This window comes from Leucoraja erinacea, chromosome 16 (assembly GCF_028641065.1).
Source record: "Leucoraja erinacea ecotype New England chromosome 16, Leri_hhj_1, whole genome shotgun sequence".
Lineage (NCBI taxonomy): Eukaryota > Metazoa > Chordata > Chondrichthyes > Rajiformes > Rajidae > Leucoraja > Leucoraja erinaceus.
In genome coordinates, this window is record NC_073392.1 from 25,336,465 (window position 1) to 25,354,190 (window position 17,726).

Consider the following 17,726-nt stretch of genomic DNA (forward strand, 5'->3'; position numbering starts at 1 on the left):
TGTTTTGAATATAAAAATGTAGTCCGTAGTAATTAGTCTGTTGTGATGCAGTTTCGATACAATATTGATCATCCCGCTGCCACCACAAACTGTCTGACTCACCGAGCTCCTCCAGCTGTTTGTTGTTTTGTTCATTCATTCATCATCATGATCACATGATCAGTGGATTGTTGAGGCAACCTGCCTGCTTCATTCAGCAAAACAAAGTGCTGGAGGAACTCAGCGGGTCAGGCAGCATCCGTGGAGGGAATGGACAGACGACGTTTTGGGTCGGGACCCTTCTTCAGGCTAATGGAGCAGGGGGTAGAAAGCTGGAAAAGTGAGATGGGGGCAGGATAAATCCTGGCAAGTGATAGGTGGATACAGGTGAGGGGGGTCATTGGCAGATGAGTGGAATAAGTGACAATGGCTGGCAGTGAAAAGGTGACAAAAGGGCTTCAGTTATGGAGAGAAGATGAGGAGTGAAATATGAAGCTGGGAAGAGGGATATGGGTGGGAGGGGAAAGAGCGGGATAAAAGGGGAAAGGATGGACAGGGATGGGTGTATGGAAGGAGGGAAAGAAGCAGGGGGTGGGCAAATTATGTGCACACTAGGGTAGGATGGGGGATGAAAAGACGACAGGGTTGAAGGACCGGGGTAGTAGGGTGACCCAATTTCCTAGGCTACTTGTCTGCATTTTAAACCTTGGTCTCTGCTGACTTACCTGATGAACATTAATTAAATTTCCGGAGAAAGAGGAAAAATAGTAAAATTAAGATTAAAGAAATACAGAAGAAAATAAAAGTTATATTTAGCCTTTCAGGGTAACAAATAAAATCAAACTATTTATTCAAAAAAGATTTTATTCAAAAAGCACAAAAGATAGCAAAATGATTTATAATTTGACTTTTCTACAATGGACAATGTTTTTTGTGTTTTTCCTTTAATCAAAAAAAATATAAATTCATTACAACTGATGAAAGCAGCAGAGATGTACATATAAATGGTACCAACTTCACAGCATGGGGGCAACTGATACATACAGCTTCTGGGGCAAAATAGAACTTCCAGAGAATAGATCCTACACTACAGTGTTTACCCTTGCCTTCCCCTCCTACCCATCCACCCACCCACCCACTCTGCTCATTTTAAACATGTAAAAACTATACAAAACCTTTTAAAAAATAAAAAAAGAACACATTAGCACACATCCTATCTAAGCTGTACATAATATTACAAAACCACCGGAGGCAAACTCTTGCTTTTTTTGCCTTTCGTCATTTAAGCACATACCCCTGTACAGAGACAACAGTTCTTCCGTCGTTAACCAAAACCCTCCCACCAACCTGCCCATCGAACAAAATCACAAACCATGGGCTATTATCCCAAGAGCTTAAAGGAGGAAGGTTTCTGACTATATGACCCGGGATCTCTTACAATAGCAGGTAGAATAAATCCAGGATAAAAAGGGGTAGGAAAAATTAATTGTATATACAGTTCCAAAGTTATGAAATCCAGATTGACACATCCTATTCATTTTTGCAAGGGATTAAAATATGGGGAACATCTGCATTTTACCTCCCTTCAGGTCTTTCTGTAAAAATATATACTGTGCGCTCCATAATGTTTGGGACAAAGACCCATCATTTATTTATTTGCCTCTGTACTCCACAATATGAGATATGTGATAGAAAAAAAATCACATGTGGTTAAAGTGCACATTGTCAGATTTTAATAAAGGCCATTTTTACACATTTTGGTTTCACCATGTAGAAATTACAGCTGTGTTTATACATAGTCCCCCCCATTTCCGGACACCATAATGTTTGGGACACATGGCTTCACGGGTGTTTGTAATTGCTCAGGTGTGTTTAATTATCTTCAATGCAGGTATAAGAGATCTCTCAGCACCTAGTCTTTCCTCCAACCTTTGCATTACCTTTGGAAACTTTTATTGCTGTTTATCAATATGAGGAAAAAGTCGTGCCAATGAAAGTCAAAGAAGTCATTATGAGACTGAGAAACAAGAATAAAATTGTTAGAGACATCAGCCAAACCTTAGGCTTACCAAAACCAACTGTTTGGAACATCATTAAGAAGTAAGTGAGCACTGGTGAGCTTACTAATAGCAAAGGGACTGGCAGGCCAAGGAAGACCTCCACAGCTGATGACAAAATAATTCTCTCTATAATAAAGAAAAACCCCCAAACACCTGTCCGACAGATCAGAAACACTCTTCAGGAGTCAGGTGTGGATTTATCAATGACCACTGTCCGCAGAAGACTTCATGAACAGAAATACAGAGGCTACACTGCAAGATGCAAACCACTGGTTAGCCGCAAAAATAGTATGGCCAGGTTACAGTTTGCCAAGAAATACTTAAAAGAGCAACCACAGTTCTGGAAAAAGGTCTTGTGGACAGATGAGATGAAGATTAACTTACATCAGAATGATGGCAAGAGCAAAGTATGGAGGAGAGAAGGAACTGCCCAAGATCCAAAGCATATCACCTCATCTGTGGGGGTTTTATGGCCTGGGCATGTATGGCTGCTGAAGTTACTGGCTCATTTATCTTCATTGATGATACAACTGCTGATGGTAGTAGCATAATGAATTCTGAAGTGAATAGACACATCCTATCTGATCAAGTTCAAACAAATGCCTCAAAACCCAATGGCCGGCGGTTCATTCTACAGCAAGACAATGATCCCAAATATACTGCTAAAGCAATAAAGGAGATTTTCAAAGCTAAGAAATGGTCAATTCTTGAGTGGTCAAGTCAATCACCCGATCTGAGGTGATTGAGCATGTCTTTTATATGCTGAAGAGAAAACTGAAGGGGACTAGCCCCCTAAACAAGCATATGCTAAAGATGGCTGCAATACAGGCCTGGCAGAGCATCATCTCTGGTGATGACACCCAGCAATTGGTGATGTCCATGAATCGCAGACTTCAAGCAGTCATTGCATGCAAAGGATATGCAACAACATACTAAACATGACTACTTTCATTTACATGACATTGCTGTGTCCCAAACATTATGGTGCCCTGAAATGGGGTGACTATGTATAAACACTACTGTTTTTTTTACATGGTGACACCATAATGTATAAAAATGGCCTTTAATGAAACCTGACAATGTGCACTTTAAGCATGTGTGCTTTTTTCTATTACAAATCTCAAATTGTGGAGTACAGAGGCAAATAAATAAATGATGGGTCTTTGACCCAAACATTATGGAGGGCACTGTATATATAAATTTAAATGAAAAGCACGCTCAGTTATTGAACATTTAAAAATAAAAGCTTAGTTTTGCCACAGCCTGGCACACAAGACCGGGGCAAGCGTTATAGTCTGCACTGGAGACGCTGTTGAATTGATCCTGTTGGGCAATCATTTGACGTGACTGAATCTGCACTACAGTTCCAGGCTGAAGCCCATCCCAGCTGCTGAACAAAGTCCACAATCACCGAATTCTGTACTCCCACCCCACATCTGGCTTGCACCCCACAACCAGCAGATGCAAGTTGAATTTGACCAGACGATAGCACTACTTTGCAGAACTCTGTCTGCTGACTGTTCTCTCTCACAGCAGAGAAAAGGCTTGCTTATGTTTTCACAGGGAACATACGAAATAAAACTTATGAACAAAAGGAGATTCTTGCTGGAGGGTAAATTCTAAACTACTTGTACCCACAATTTTGCTTCAGAGCAACAATAGCATTTTCAAATCGTGCTGTCACAAACCTAAAGATAACTCAGTTTCATTATCAATATTGCTCTTGCAGACTTGAGTGTATAGCTGTAACACTAAGGCTGCTTAACGACCGGTACATGTCTGACGTTGTACAACACTGATAAACCATTCTGTCACTGTGTAACACCTGCAGACTATTGGTTTAATACTGGCCTGTAACAATACAGCAGTGGCATAAATTCGAAACAAGGAACACCAAGTGCTGGGGTAACTTGGTGGGTCAGGCAGCTTCCCTGGAGAGCATGGAGGAAGTCTGAAGGGTCCCAATCCGAATGTCACCTGTCCATGTTCTCCAGGGATGCTGCCTGACCAGCTGAGTTACCCTCGCACTTGTGTTCTTTTTATTGGTGGCATCAACTAATTGAATATCCGGGGCCCAGTCTACATGGGGTCCAGTCGTTAACGGGTGTAATTATGGTAAATTAAGGTTGTTGGGAGGGGGGAGGGAGGGGGAATAATTTTGGAAGCAAAATCTGAATCACATTGGCACATCAATGTATTGTAATCCCAACATGTCGAAGGAAAACTAGATCATAGCAAGACACTGATCAAAATCCTGCAGGTTCTAATACCTAAGTGACACCACGAGGAAAAGGAACACAGGTTACTACAATGTCCATGACAGGCAGTGTAGAACACAGGTTACTACAATGTCCATGACAGGCAGTGTAGAACAGGGAATATACAAGGCCGAAAACTTGGGCAGGGATCTAGCTTAAATCAAAATCTGTCTGGCAAATATTCTCTCACCTGTACATACCAAGGTGGTTTCAGTTGCCTGTTGACGAAGTGACCAAGCTTAAATTGGGCTCATTCCGGGACTACAAGTAGATCGTCAGACCTCATCAAAGTCACAAGGATGAAAGCATTGTTCAGATTGAATCCTTCTCCCTACACCTGTCTCCACCTGTTATAAGTTGGATCAGCTGAGGCTTTCCTCTGACGATACAACCTACTCAACAGTGTAAAGTCTTTCAAAAACGTTCTGCCTATTTTGTAGGAAGAATCAAAATCTTTCGAGAGGAAGGGATGTCCTCATCATTTCCCATGCGATGGTTTTCACCTCAGCAGGAGATGGGCACAGTAACCACTTGCAGGCTGCCTTTTACTCAGTGAAACATCCTTCCATATTTTTTTCAAAGCGAGCACACCAGCACAATGTTTCCAAAACAGGACTTTGACCTGTGTGCAAACCACACCCTTCTGTAATGAATATGTCAATCAGCAGGGAATGCCCACGCATATGGGTGGGGCTGCTTCCAAGTGACTCAGCGACAGTTGTTCACACATGTCCAGCCCCGCTCTGGCTCACATGGCTGCTGACGCACCGAAGGGATCTCCACGCTGCCCGTCCTCCTGTCCTGTGATCAGAGGTGGGGGGGGGGGGAAGGAGGCAGGGCTCAGAAAAATCTGTAAAGTCATTGGGCTGAGGGGGCGACTGTGTGCGCAGTGATTACGCCCATGCACTTCACAACACATCAAAATGGTGAAATGATGCCCAGTTTCATCTTGTCTTGCTCTCGTAGATAGACACAAAATGCTGGAGTATGTCAGCGGGACCGGCAGCATCTCTGGAGAGAAGGAATGGGTGACGTTTTCAGTCGAGATCTTGCACTCGCTCTTGCTATCGCCACAATACCAGGTGCCTGAGCAGAGCCTTGTGTGCAGTCTCTCTTAAGCATGGTCCTAACCCATGACGTTGCCTGTCCATTGCCTCCACAAATGCTGCCTGACCTGCTGAGTTCCCCCAGCACTTTGTGCCTTGTTTTCTCCTATCCCCTGCTTACTTCCTAAATTTGGGGACTGTGTGCGATCCATATCCATTTCCTGATTAGCCACTTACTGCCCCCTGTGTTATCCAGAACAACTGCAAGCATCTCACCACAGCCGGTCAATTCACTCCACCTCAAGTCACACAACGCCCAGGCCTGGAAATGTTCAGCTGGTCCTTCCCCCTTGGTCGTAGCCCTGGGACCCCCCCACCCCCCACAGATCAGTGGCAGCACCTTAACCAGCAGGGCTGGGATGGTACAAGGCAACAACTCAGCACAATAACTGCCGGCCTTAACAAGTGTCCATAACCTGTAAACAGCTCATCAGCCCCTTCAGACAAACCGTTACAGATTACAAAGCCACGGTAACAATCTTGCCTCTTTTGTCTATGAAACGTTCAGTTCTGCAATCAATCTGCTGCACAATTCCAATGAAGGGATTAACTTCCAGCCCTTTTCTTCCTGGCACAATCTCAGTATGTTTTAAGCCAGTTGCACAAGTGAACGCATTTCCTGACTGGCGGAAATGGCCACACAGGGATCTTTAATCATATGGTACAACGGTAGTGCACACAAAATCATATGTTGTGGCAACAAAACATACTATATGTTCAGAATAGCCTCTGACATGATACAGCACACGGGGACACAAGCACTGTAAAAATTTACAAGAGTTGTTGTAGTTATTTGCTGTTCCGGTGATATAGCCTGGAGATGTGGTGATGTGGAAGAAGTGCTTTTTACAGAAGTATTCAACTGGGGAATCGGCATAGAATTAGCCCAAAGGGCAGGGTGGGGAAAAAAAATTATCCAAGTTACTGTGAGAAAGGTACAAGCTTGGCAAGACTTGGAAGACATCTGTAATCCCAAGTAAAAGTTTTGTTTTAGAGAATGCCGCATGTTGATAACATTGGGTGTGTATCTGGCTCTCAGGATGTGCAGTAAACTGAGCACAGGGCGAGGTCACGAGGACAGGAACGAGCAGAGAGAATTAGAAAAACAAAAAAAGTCTTTACTCTGATGAGAAAGTCTGTATAAATCGTCAATTTGTCAAGTGAACGCACTTCCACACAACAGGGTGCCCTCCCTTCAAGTAATACTGTCAGTTCACTGCACGTTTCCACCGAGATGCTGCTCTTGTTGTAAATGAACAGCAATAAAAGTGAGTTCTTCTGTAATAAAAACCCCCGAAGAGTAGCCATGGCGAAGTCCTTAGGTACACAAAATAAAAAAGGCGGGCGTTCACAATGAACGGAGTTAGGAACCATCAGGCTTGGGTTTCTTGTTCAAGTTTAATAGCTTGCTGTTCATCATGGGAGAGAGAAAAAGAAAGGCGTTAATCGAAGGAAAGAAGCGTTACAAACATCTCCCCCGCCCCACCCTTTATAAATATCAAAAGTGCTACCCTTGTATCTGGGGTCAGGGCAAGATCCTTGGTAATTGCTGGCCGGTGTGGACTGAGTGGGCCGAAGGGCCGGTTTCAGCCTTGTAACTCTAAAGTCTAAAGTAAATTCAATATTTACTTTAATGTCATTTTAACTGAGTACTTACAAACACAGAAGAAACGAAAAAAATGTTTCTCCATCAGTTCCTGTCAGTGCAGTTAATAAAAACAGAATAAATACATATAACTTTAAAATTAAAATATCTAAAATAGGCCTAAAAATTGAAATAAAAACAGACATTCAGACCTAACAGTGGCTTAGCTTTGACAGGTGCCTAGCTGTCAAAGTATGGAAAGATATGCATGGAATGGAGAGATATGTTTAAGAGTTGGTTTTGGTTTTATGTTTGGCACAGATATTGTGGGCCGAAGAGCCTGTATTGTTCTATGTTCTAATATATCAGGACTTATCAATTCTATTCTTAGAACAGCACCCCTTATATCCGGTCTTTGTATCACCTAACATCTCTATACTGTAACTCAATGACCAATGGGGTTGCAGGCCTTGCTTTCTCCTAGCTTTGAGATGATGGGTGGAACGAGCCTTAATTAAACCCCGAACATTAGCGGTTGCCCAGTACTTACTCATCGGGAGATGTGACAGAACGCTTGATCGCAGGCCTTGCTCCATCTTTACTGGCATCTGGAGAGGGATAAAAGCTCGTTAGAACTGACGCTGACCCAGCTCAACATTAGGCACGGTTGTGGGGTAGGTATCAGAGGCAAAGGTTGTGGGCACAACTCAATTCATTTCCGAGATCTTTGTGTAAAATCCAGCTCCACGTCAAAACCGATAAGATACAAAATGCTGGAGTAAGTCAGCGGGTCAGGCAGGATCTCTGGAGAAAAAGGATGCTGCCCAACCCGCTGAGTTACTCCGGTATTTTGTGTCTATCTCTGGTATAAATCAGTATCTGCAGTTCCTTATTCCCTCAGTTCTGATGAAGTATCTTTAAACTGTAATGTGAACTGTTTATCATTTACAGGAAAAGACACAAAGTGCTGGAGTAACTCAGCAGTTCAGAATATGGATAGGTGATGTTTTGGGTTGGGACCCTTCATCGGTTTGAAGAAAGGTCCTGACCCGAAACTTCACCTGTCTATTCCCTCCACAAATGCTGCCTGACCCGCTGAGTTCCTCCAGCACTTTGTTTTTTTTTGTAAACCAGCATTTGCAGTTCCATGTATCTACATCTCTCTTTCCACAGACTCTGCCTGATCTGCTGAGTTTTTCCAGAACTTACTGGTTTTATTTCAGATTTCCAACATCTGCAGTTTTTGATTTTCATTCACTGAGATGCACAGTAATAAAGCATGTATTCCTAGTACTGGCACTGAGAGATAGCTGCACTGTTGAAGTGGCAGGAGCTGGGCTGCGGTGTTGACATCTATTGGATAAGATGTTAACAGAGGCCTTTCTCCATGATGATGGGAGCAGAACATCCCCCTGCATGATCTGTAGAAAGTAAACTGGGCCTGTGCCAATTTACATTTCAGGTTAAAGGCTCATCACAACTGTGGGGTGGCACAGTGGTAGAGTTGCCTCCTTAAATCACAGATAAAAGGCTGTCACTTCACAAGATTCCCCTGATGGTCTTAAAGGGTCACAGATGGTCTTAAATGGACACCCAAGCCTTCCTGACCTCAATACCATGGGGCTGTGGTTTGAGCTTTAATTGACTTTGTTAATTCAGGTAATAGGAGCAATAGAAGTGGGATCACACAGAAAAACTATTTGACGTAAATCAGTAATTTTGCAGGAGGAATAGTCTAATTAGCCACCCAGATTCATGGAGTTGTACGGCATGGAAACAGGCTCTTCGTCCCACTTTGTCCATGGTGGCCAAGTTTGCATATTGGGCTAATCCCATTTGCCTTCATTTGGCCCATAGCCCTCTAAACCCCCTCTTACCCTTATATGTGTCCAAAAGTGGTAATCATATTAACTTCAATAACTTCCTCTGGCAGATCATTCCAGATATGGACTGCTGCTGAATTATATTTTATTTATCTTTTATTCACTTGGGACGCACGGTGGCGCAGCGGTAGAGTTGCTGCCTCACAACGCCAGACACCCAGTTCCAATCCTAACTATGGGTATTGTTTTACGGAGTTTGTACGTTCTCCCTGTGACTACGTGGGTTTTCTCCGGGTGCTCTGGTTTCCTCCCACACTCCAAAGACGTACAGGTTAGTAGGTTAATTGGCTTTGGTAAAATTGTAAGTTGTCCCTAGTGTGCTTAGGATGGTGCTAGTGGACAGTGTTGGTTGACGCGGACTCAGTGAGCCAAAGGGCCTGTTTCCAGTTTTTAATGTGGAGCTGGATTTTACACTAGCGTCTGGGAAATTAATTGATTTGAACCCACAACCAGATGACTAACAATAACAATCTTGATTAGTACAGGTGTCAAAGAAGAAGTCAGGAGCTTGGGATTAAGAGGGAAATAGATCAGCCATGATTGAATGGCAGTCGGCCTGATGGGCCGAATGGCCTAATTTTACTCCTATTCCTTTTGACCAATCGATTACCTGGTTGATCATCAAATGACTATTTTTAATTCCAACAGCAGCCCAACATCATTCAAAGCACAGAGGTCTGCTTAATAGAGGTCAGGCATGCCATGCTGTGAGAATGGAAAGGTTGAGAAGGAGTTTCTTCCCAGAGGCCATTAGGACTGTAAACTCCTATCTCACCAGGGACTAACTTTACTGTACCACTCTACTGCTTTTTAAAAAATTGCAGTTTTTTTCCCGTTGTCCTTCCGCCCACAATATTTAATATGTAAAAGAATATGTGATTCTGTTCCATTCTGTTTGTAGTTTGTTTGTCTTATTGCACAAAGTCCGCGAGCATTGCCACTTTTCATTTCATTGCACATCTCGTATGTGTATGTGACGAATAAACTTGACTTGACTTGGCACCCAATCCCCCTTCTGTACCACCAGAACTATGGTTGGTCTGTGCATACCATCTATAAACTCCAGTCCCCAGCTACTCCCACGGCATCTCCCAAACCCGCAACGTTTATTGCTATTTGTGGTGCAGAAGTAGAGTTGCTGCCTTACAGGCCAAGAGATCTGGGTTTGATCCTAACTATGGGTGGTGTTTGTGCAGAGTTTGTATGTTCTCCCTGTGACCTGCCTGAGTTTTCTCTGGGTGCTCCGGTTTCCTCCCACACTCCAAAGATGTGCGGGTTCGTAGGTTAATTAGCTTTGGTCAAATTGCAAATTGTCCCTAGTGTGTAAGATAGTGCGGGGTGATTGCTGGTCAGCCTGGACTCGAGAGGTCGAAGGGCCTATTCTGTGCTGCATTTCTAAAGTATAAATGTCTAAAGTGTAAACTTTGAAGGACATCACTGTTCCATTATTCAACGTGTGATGGAACATTAAGCTCTGAGTGACAATGAGTCATCTGTAATAACCAACTCCATCTACACTTCATGCAGCCTACATAATCAAAGACCTCTCCCGCCCTGGTCAAGTCAGCCATGCTCGAATCTATCTCACCTTGCAGCCACCGGACCTGGGTGGCTGGTCCGTATCCCTTCTCGTTCTTTGCTGCTATCCTGAAGATGATTGCAGGCTTAGTGGTTCTGTCGATGTGCGCGTTTGCCAGGTTGGTTGAAGACACAAGACAACTGGGAATTGGCCCACAGTAAACACGGACAAAGAGGAGATGCGAAGTCCCCACGGGTTTGGGATCTGCTACCTGTGAGCCTGGAAGTGCCAGATACACAGAATATTCGATAATGACTCCGGAGGTGACGGCAGGAGGCTCCCACGAGAGCTGTGCACCTTCAGCTACCTACAAAACAAAAGATGCCTGAATTAACATCAATTGAATTTGGCCCTCAAATACAACTTTTCTTGTCCCTCAAATACGACCAAGGGTGGCATAGTGATGTGTGGTAGAGTTCCTGTCTTACCATGCCGGAGACACAGGTTCGATCCTGACTATGGGTACTGTCTGTACGGAGCATGTACATTCTCCCTATGATGGCGTGGGTTTTCTCTGGGTGCTCCGGTTTCCTCCCACACTCCAACGTCATACAGGTTTGTAGGTGTACAGGTGTATTGGGTGATCGCTAGTCAGCGTGAACATGGTGGGCTGAAAGGCCTGTTTCCGCGCTGTATCTCTAAAATCTAGTCAAAAGCTAAATGGAATCTGATTATTGGGACTAATCTAGCTCAGTCTAAATGGGATCCCTCTGGGAATGGGATTATTGGTTCAAAACCCAAAGCAAAACTGGAGCTGTGCAAGACCACGAGAACAGGGATCCATTTACATAGCAATTCTCTTTAGAGGTTTGGATTCATGTTAACAAATTGGTTTGCACTGATTGATACAAACCTTGCTGATCTTGATGGCCGATGGTGCTCCTGGGAATCCAGGCATGCAAGTCTTAAAGGCCGAAATTTCGCTGAATGCACCCCGTCCACAGGAATTTATTCCTGTCACCCGGAATTTATACGCAGTGCCCGACTGCAGTTTCATGGTCTTCCGGTTGGAGTGGTCTGGGATATTGTCTCCACTTCCATCCTGAGTGAGGCAAAAATACAAGATTTTTTTAACGATTTCACTCATGTTCACAACTGAGTGTTTACTGACCCCGAATATCTCAGGTGGTAAAAGTTCTTGAATTTTCACAAGTGTCAAGAGTGTTTAATTGTCATATGTACTGACAACAGGACAATGACATTCTTACTTGCTGCTCATAGTTAATAGGCGGCATAGTAACGCAGCCGTAGAGTTGTTGCCTTACAGCATCAGAGACCCGTGTCCGATCGTGACTACGGATGCTGTCTGCACACAGTTTGTACGTTCTGATGCTGTGACCGCATAGGTTTTCTCCGGGTATTCCGGTTTACTTCCACATTCCAAAGAAGTGCAGGATTGTAGGTTAATTTCCTTCAATAAAAAATGTAAAATTGTATGGCAGCTGCGACTAACAGCATTTCCTATATACATGACTGAGTAGTCAGGCTGGTAATGCGCACAATCCTACAGTGGAGATCAAACTCATTAGCTTACAGCAGTCAAGAGCATGTCCAACTGAATCAAGCTATGTTTCTTTGAGGGGTTGTGTAAGTAAATATAAGCTCTCCTTTGAAATGACCCGTTGAAGAGAAGAATTTACTTTCCAATTAGTAATACATTTGAAAACCTGCACTCCTGACGTTGCTTCACTATTAGTGGGTCTATGAGAATAAACTTTCACTATTAATGAGTCTGTCAGAATAAACATTCACTATTAGTGGGTCTATAAAAGGATGAATTTGTACAATGTTGATAAATTCTCACAGGAATTCCAGACAACAGAAACAAAAGAGAGCAAGACTGAACAGAGAAAGGTGCAAAACTAGGATCAATGTGGGAAGTTCAGAGCAGAAGTAAAAGTGGGAATAAGTTCACAGAGAAAGTCTACGAATAGATTTGCAGCAGACTTAAAAGGGCAATAAATAACAAAACAACAGTTAATAAGCGGAAAGGTGGGACTGATCTGGGTCCAAAAGAAATACCAATCCAAGGGGCAGAGGAGCAGTAGCAGTATACTTGTTGGAGAAACGGGAACAGTGAACATTGCCCAGTCTATCACGGGAACTGATCTTCCCACAATTGAAGGACTCTATCGGGTGCTGTCTCAAAACAGCAGCCAGCATCATCAGGCACGCTTTCATTTCACTCTTGTCAGCGTGAAGAAGGTACAGGGGCCTGAAAACGATAAAGTCTAGGAAGCTTCTTCCCCACAACCATCAAGCTATTGAACACTACGAACTCCAACTAAACTGAACTACAAATTGCCTGGGTTGCACTAGGGACTTTGGGCCTTTTTTTTTTGATTTTGCACTATATTCGGTTTTTCATTTATTGACCTTGTTTTTTTTGTTTGTTTATTATATTATCTATTGAGTACTGTGTTTGAAAATCGGTTGCGCTGGTGCTGAAAGTAAGAATTTCATTGTTCTGTTTCGGGACAAATGACAAAAAAAACCACTCTTAACTAAAAGGTGGAGAGTTGTGTAGCTGGAGGATAAGATTTGAAAAAGGGATGCTCCCTGAAAAGCAGGTTGACAAATCAGATTGCAAATCACAATTCTGGACAGGATGCATTACAAGTCGGTGTAGCTGTAGGCATAAACTGTGGCAGCACTGGTCTTTATATCCCAACCTTACTTAGATATGAAGTGATGCTGGAGGGCTGAAGAGGCGCAAATGTTTCTCTTGGGGAAAGATTTATCTTACCTCTTCTACTTGAGAGCCCTCTGTAGGCAAGAAATATGAGACCACCAATGTGTTTGTAGTTTTATACAAGCCAACATCGTACCACTGATTGGCTTCTTTCCTGGCTGTTGGCTTCGGCTGGGCAGGAGAGGCATCCTGTTTCTAAATTTAAAATGTTGGTCAGTCCAAGTATTCAGCTTTGGATTTCACAAAAGACAATAAAACTGAGCAAGCCAGCTATGGTTAATTGTTAGATCTGCTTTTGAGCCATTTCTGTTTAAAAGGTGTAAGTACACAAACACACATTGGACGTTTTCACTCTTTTACAAGGTTATTTAATACAGTGAAGCATCTCGAGGTATTTGGCTTCATTAACTTTACTACTAATTTCCATCCTGCACTCAAATTCACTTGGACCATCTCCGACATTTCCCTACCGTTTCTTGATCTCACCATCTCCATCACAGGAGACAGACTATCGCCTGACATCAATTACAAACCCACTGACTCCCATAGCTATCTAGACTACACCTCTTCCCACCCTGCTTCCAATTCCTCCGTCTACGCCACATCTTCGCCCAAGATGAGGTGTTCCATACCAGGTCATCGGAGATATCCTCATTCTTTAGGGATTCTTTAGCCACCCCCTCCCCAGGTACTTTCCCTTGCAACCGCAGGAGATGCAACACCTGTTCCTATACTTCCCCCCTCGACTCTGTCCAAGGACCCAGACAGTCTTTTCAGGTGAGACAGAGGTTCACGCACCTCCTCCAATCTCATCTAATGTATCCACTGTTCCAGGTGAGGACTCCTGTATATCGGCGAGACCTAGCTCAGGCTCTGCGGCCGTTTTGCTGAACACTGCCGCTCAGACCGCCTAAACCTACCCGATCTCCCAGTTGCTCAACACTTTAACTCCCCCTCCCATTCCCACACTGATCTTTCTGTCCTGGGCCTCCATTGTCAGAGTGAGGCCCAGCACAAATTGGAAGAACAGCACCTCATATTTCGCTTGGGTAGCTTACACCCCAGCAGTATGAACATTGAGTTCTCTAACTTCAAGTAGCCCTTGATTTCCCTCCCTCTTCCCAGTTCTTCAACCAGTCTTACTGTCTCCAACAACATTTAATCTCTGTACCACCCACTCCCCTGACATGTCTGAAGAAGGGTCTCGACCCAAAATGTCACCCATTCCTTCTCTCCAGAGATGTTGCCTGTCCCGCTGAGTTACTCCAGCATTAAAGGTATTTGGCATTGTATTTAGTTTTATTTTAGTTTAGAGATACAGCACGGAAACAGGCCCTTCGATTCACAGAGTCCACACCGACCAGTACACTAGCACCATCCTACACACACGGGTCGACTGGGCTTGTGTTGACTTGAATTTAGGATGAGAGGATATCTTATAGAAACATATAACATTCTTAAAGGATTGGACAGGCTAGATGCAGGAAAAATGTTTCCAATGTTGGAGAAGTCCAGAACCAGGGGTCACAGTTTAAGAATAAGGCTATTTAGGACTGAGATGAGGAAAAACCTTTTCACCCAGAGAGTTGTGAATCTGTGGAATTCTCTGTCACAGAAGGCAGTGGAGGACAATTCACTGCTAAAGGAATCAAGGGATTATGGGGAAAATGCAGTTACAGGGTACTGACTTTAGATGATCAGCCATGATCATATTTAATGATGGTGCTGGCTCGAAGGGCCAGATGGCATACTTCTGCACCTATTTTTCTATGAAGTTTTCTATGACAATGTGCAATTTTACTGAAGCCAATCAAACCACAAACCTGTACATCTTTGGAATGTGGGAGGAAACCAGAGCACCCGTAGAAAACCCAGTGGTCGCAGGGAGAACGTACAAACTCTGCATAGATAGCACCCATTGTCAGGATGGAACTGGGGTGTCTGACGCTGTAAGGGGCATCTCTACTGCTGTGCCACTTTATCTGTTCTCAAATCTGACAAATGTTTGACGCATACAGGAAACCTAGTCTGAAGAAGTGCCCTGACCTGAAATGTCACCTATCCATGTTCTCCAGAGATGTTGCCTGATCCGCTGAGTTACACTCCAGCATTTTATGTCCCTTTTTTTTTTTATTCGCACAGGATTATTGCTTGGTTCAAATTACTGCTCACATTCCTGCATTGCATAGTCCATTACTGACACCTTCTGCAGGTAACGTAAATAATTTACCACAATTCTGTTAATATTGCAAGGATGGTTCTGAGAATCTATACTGCATCAGTTGCTGACTTAGCCCTCAGCTTGCTCTTAGAAACACATTACATTTTGGTCTTACAGTGCCTCTCTGGAATGTCAAGATAACATCTGGGCCAGAAATTTAAGATTACAAATACTGCTTACAGCTATCGAGCATAAGCATCGATATAGCATGGAAAGAGGCCATTTGGCCCATGGAGTCCATTCTCCATACATAAATTGGTCACCCGTTCATGTTAGTTTTTCAGACTCCATAGGTGCCTGAAGAAGGATCGCAACCCGAAATGTTGCCCATCCTTTTTCTCCATGCCCACTGAGTTACTTCAGTGCATTGTGTCTACCTTTGGTTTAAACAAAAGTAACTTTGCTTCAGAAATTGCACATGTTCTAGCTTTTGACTAGCTTGAATTGAGTATTTTGGTCAGCATGAATGAGTTTGTTTCCGTGCTGTATGCACATTGTATCAAGAGGGATTTGTTGGGAATATGAAAACTTCAATTACAGGGACTCAAAGGCATGGGTTTAGATCATGGAAGGGGGAGGATAGCTGATCCGCGAAGAATGCTTCCTCTGCTCCGCATCCAGTCAACAAGGAACATAATTATATCAGGAATTCGTAGGAGTACTTACCGATGCAGCAAGTCCGATTCCGTTGGCTACCTGAGCTAAAGCAGTGGCCGCCAGCAGTTTCACAGGGCTGGAAACGGAGTTGGTTGTTGGTGTCAGTAGAGAAGTGTATGGGGCCAGACCTGTTTCACAAAGAAAGAAGCACCAGTCAATATCCCTCTCAAACTGCATTTCAAAAGACTCGGGGCTCAGTTCCCATGCTGTGGTTTCTTAATATTGCTCTCCGATAATAAAATGGCCATTCAGTGCAAAGTAATATATGTTTCTAACGTGTAAACTCATGTTCATCATACTTTGTGCACTTTCATACATGTTGTCAACAATTTTATTTCATACACCACCTTTTTCAGTTAACAAAAAGAACATCCCAAACTACATCACGTGGTCCTGAATAAAAAAATGAGAGCAAGCCACACAAGGCGATGTTAGATTAGGAGGTTAGCTTGATTAAAAAAAGATATATTAGAAGAATTATAGACCTAGATAGAACTATATAAAATAATGACAGGCATAGATACGGTAAAGAGAATCTTTTCCCCAGGGCGGAAATGTCAGACAAGAGAGCATACCTTAAGGTGAGAGGGGAAAATTTTAAAGAGGATTGTATGGCAAGTTTTTTTTTTCACACAGAGAGTAGTGGGTGCCTGGAACATGCTGCCAGGGGTGGTGGCGATATGTCAGTGGGGTAATATTCAAACATAAGAGAGAGACACAAACCTGCCAATGCTGCAATCTTCAGCAAAACACAAAGTGCTGGAGCAACCTAGCAGTCTGTGGAGGAAACAGACGAACGACATGTCGGGTTAGGACCATTCTTCAGACCGCGGAAGGGTTAAGACCCAAATTAGTCTGAAGAAGGGTCCCAACCTGAAATGTCACTTATTCTTCCCTCCACAGATGCTGCATGACCTGCTGAGTTACTCCAGCAATTTGTGTTTTACTCAAATTTAAGAACCTTTGTTAGTCCAGTTTGGGAATAGTGTAAATGAAAATGCAGCCTCAAGACTTGGAATGATTGTACTGCTGTCATGACGGGTCAATCCTACAGTAGACTGCACCCTAAATATGAGCTTCCTCCAGGTTAAAACTAGGAATTTAGAGCTGCTTTTTCCAGTTTAAAAACAAGATGGATACCTATTTGCAAGTTATACAGAATTTTGAATCACGAGAGCATTCATGGGAGTTTCCTACTCACTGATGTCAGAAAACATTAGTACTGTGGTCACAAAATTGAATGAACAGTCAAAAGTTCATGGTAAAGCTGTGAAGTGGTTACCAGTTTACGTCAGGACAAACGACCACAAAAACTGCTGGACTGTTGCAAAAGCCCCACTTAATTCACGAGGCACACTTCCAGAAGCTTGCTGCAAAATTGATTGTGCATTCACATTATCTTCCCAGATCATCAGTGAGGGAATTAAGTGTGGAAGTTGGGATGTTATGTTACAAGATGCTGGTGAAGCCACACTTGGCGTATTGTGTTGTTTTGATGAGGGAAATAGATTGAGTGAATGCATGGATTCTTTTATCCAGCGGTAGAGTTGCTGCCTTACAGCGCCAACAACCCGTGTTTGATCCTGATCACGGGTGCTGTCTGTACGGAGTTTGTACGTTTTACCGTGACCTGCATCAGTTTTCATCAGGTGCTCCGGCTTTCTCCCATACTCCAATGAAGTGCAGGTTTGTAAGTTAATTGGGTT

The 17,726-nt window shown here is 43.4% G+C and overlaps 1 protein-coding gene across 1 annotated transcript in view; it reads right to left on the minus strand.

The window, feature by feature from the left end:
* Nucleotides 1-808: 808 nt before the first annotated feature.
* The window catches only part of LOC129704671 (host cell factor 1-like), a 67,667-nt gene continuing 50,749 nt past the window's right edge, over nt 809-17,726 (minus strand). Inside the window, 6 exon segments of the mRNA XM_055647956.1 lie at nt 809-6,812; nt 7,539-7,596; nt 10,460-10,757; nt 11,304-11,492; nt 13,197-13,337; nt 16,030-16,148. Coding sequence (XP_055503931.1) covers nt 6,767-6,812; nt 7,539-7,596; nt 10,460-10,757; nt 11,304-11,492; nt 13,197-13,337; nt 16,030-16,148 — 851 coding nt within the window. The 3' untranslated portion in view covers nt 809-6,766.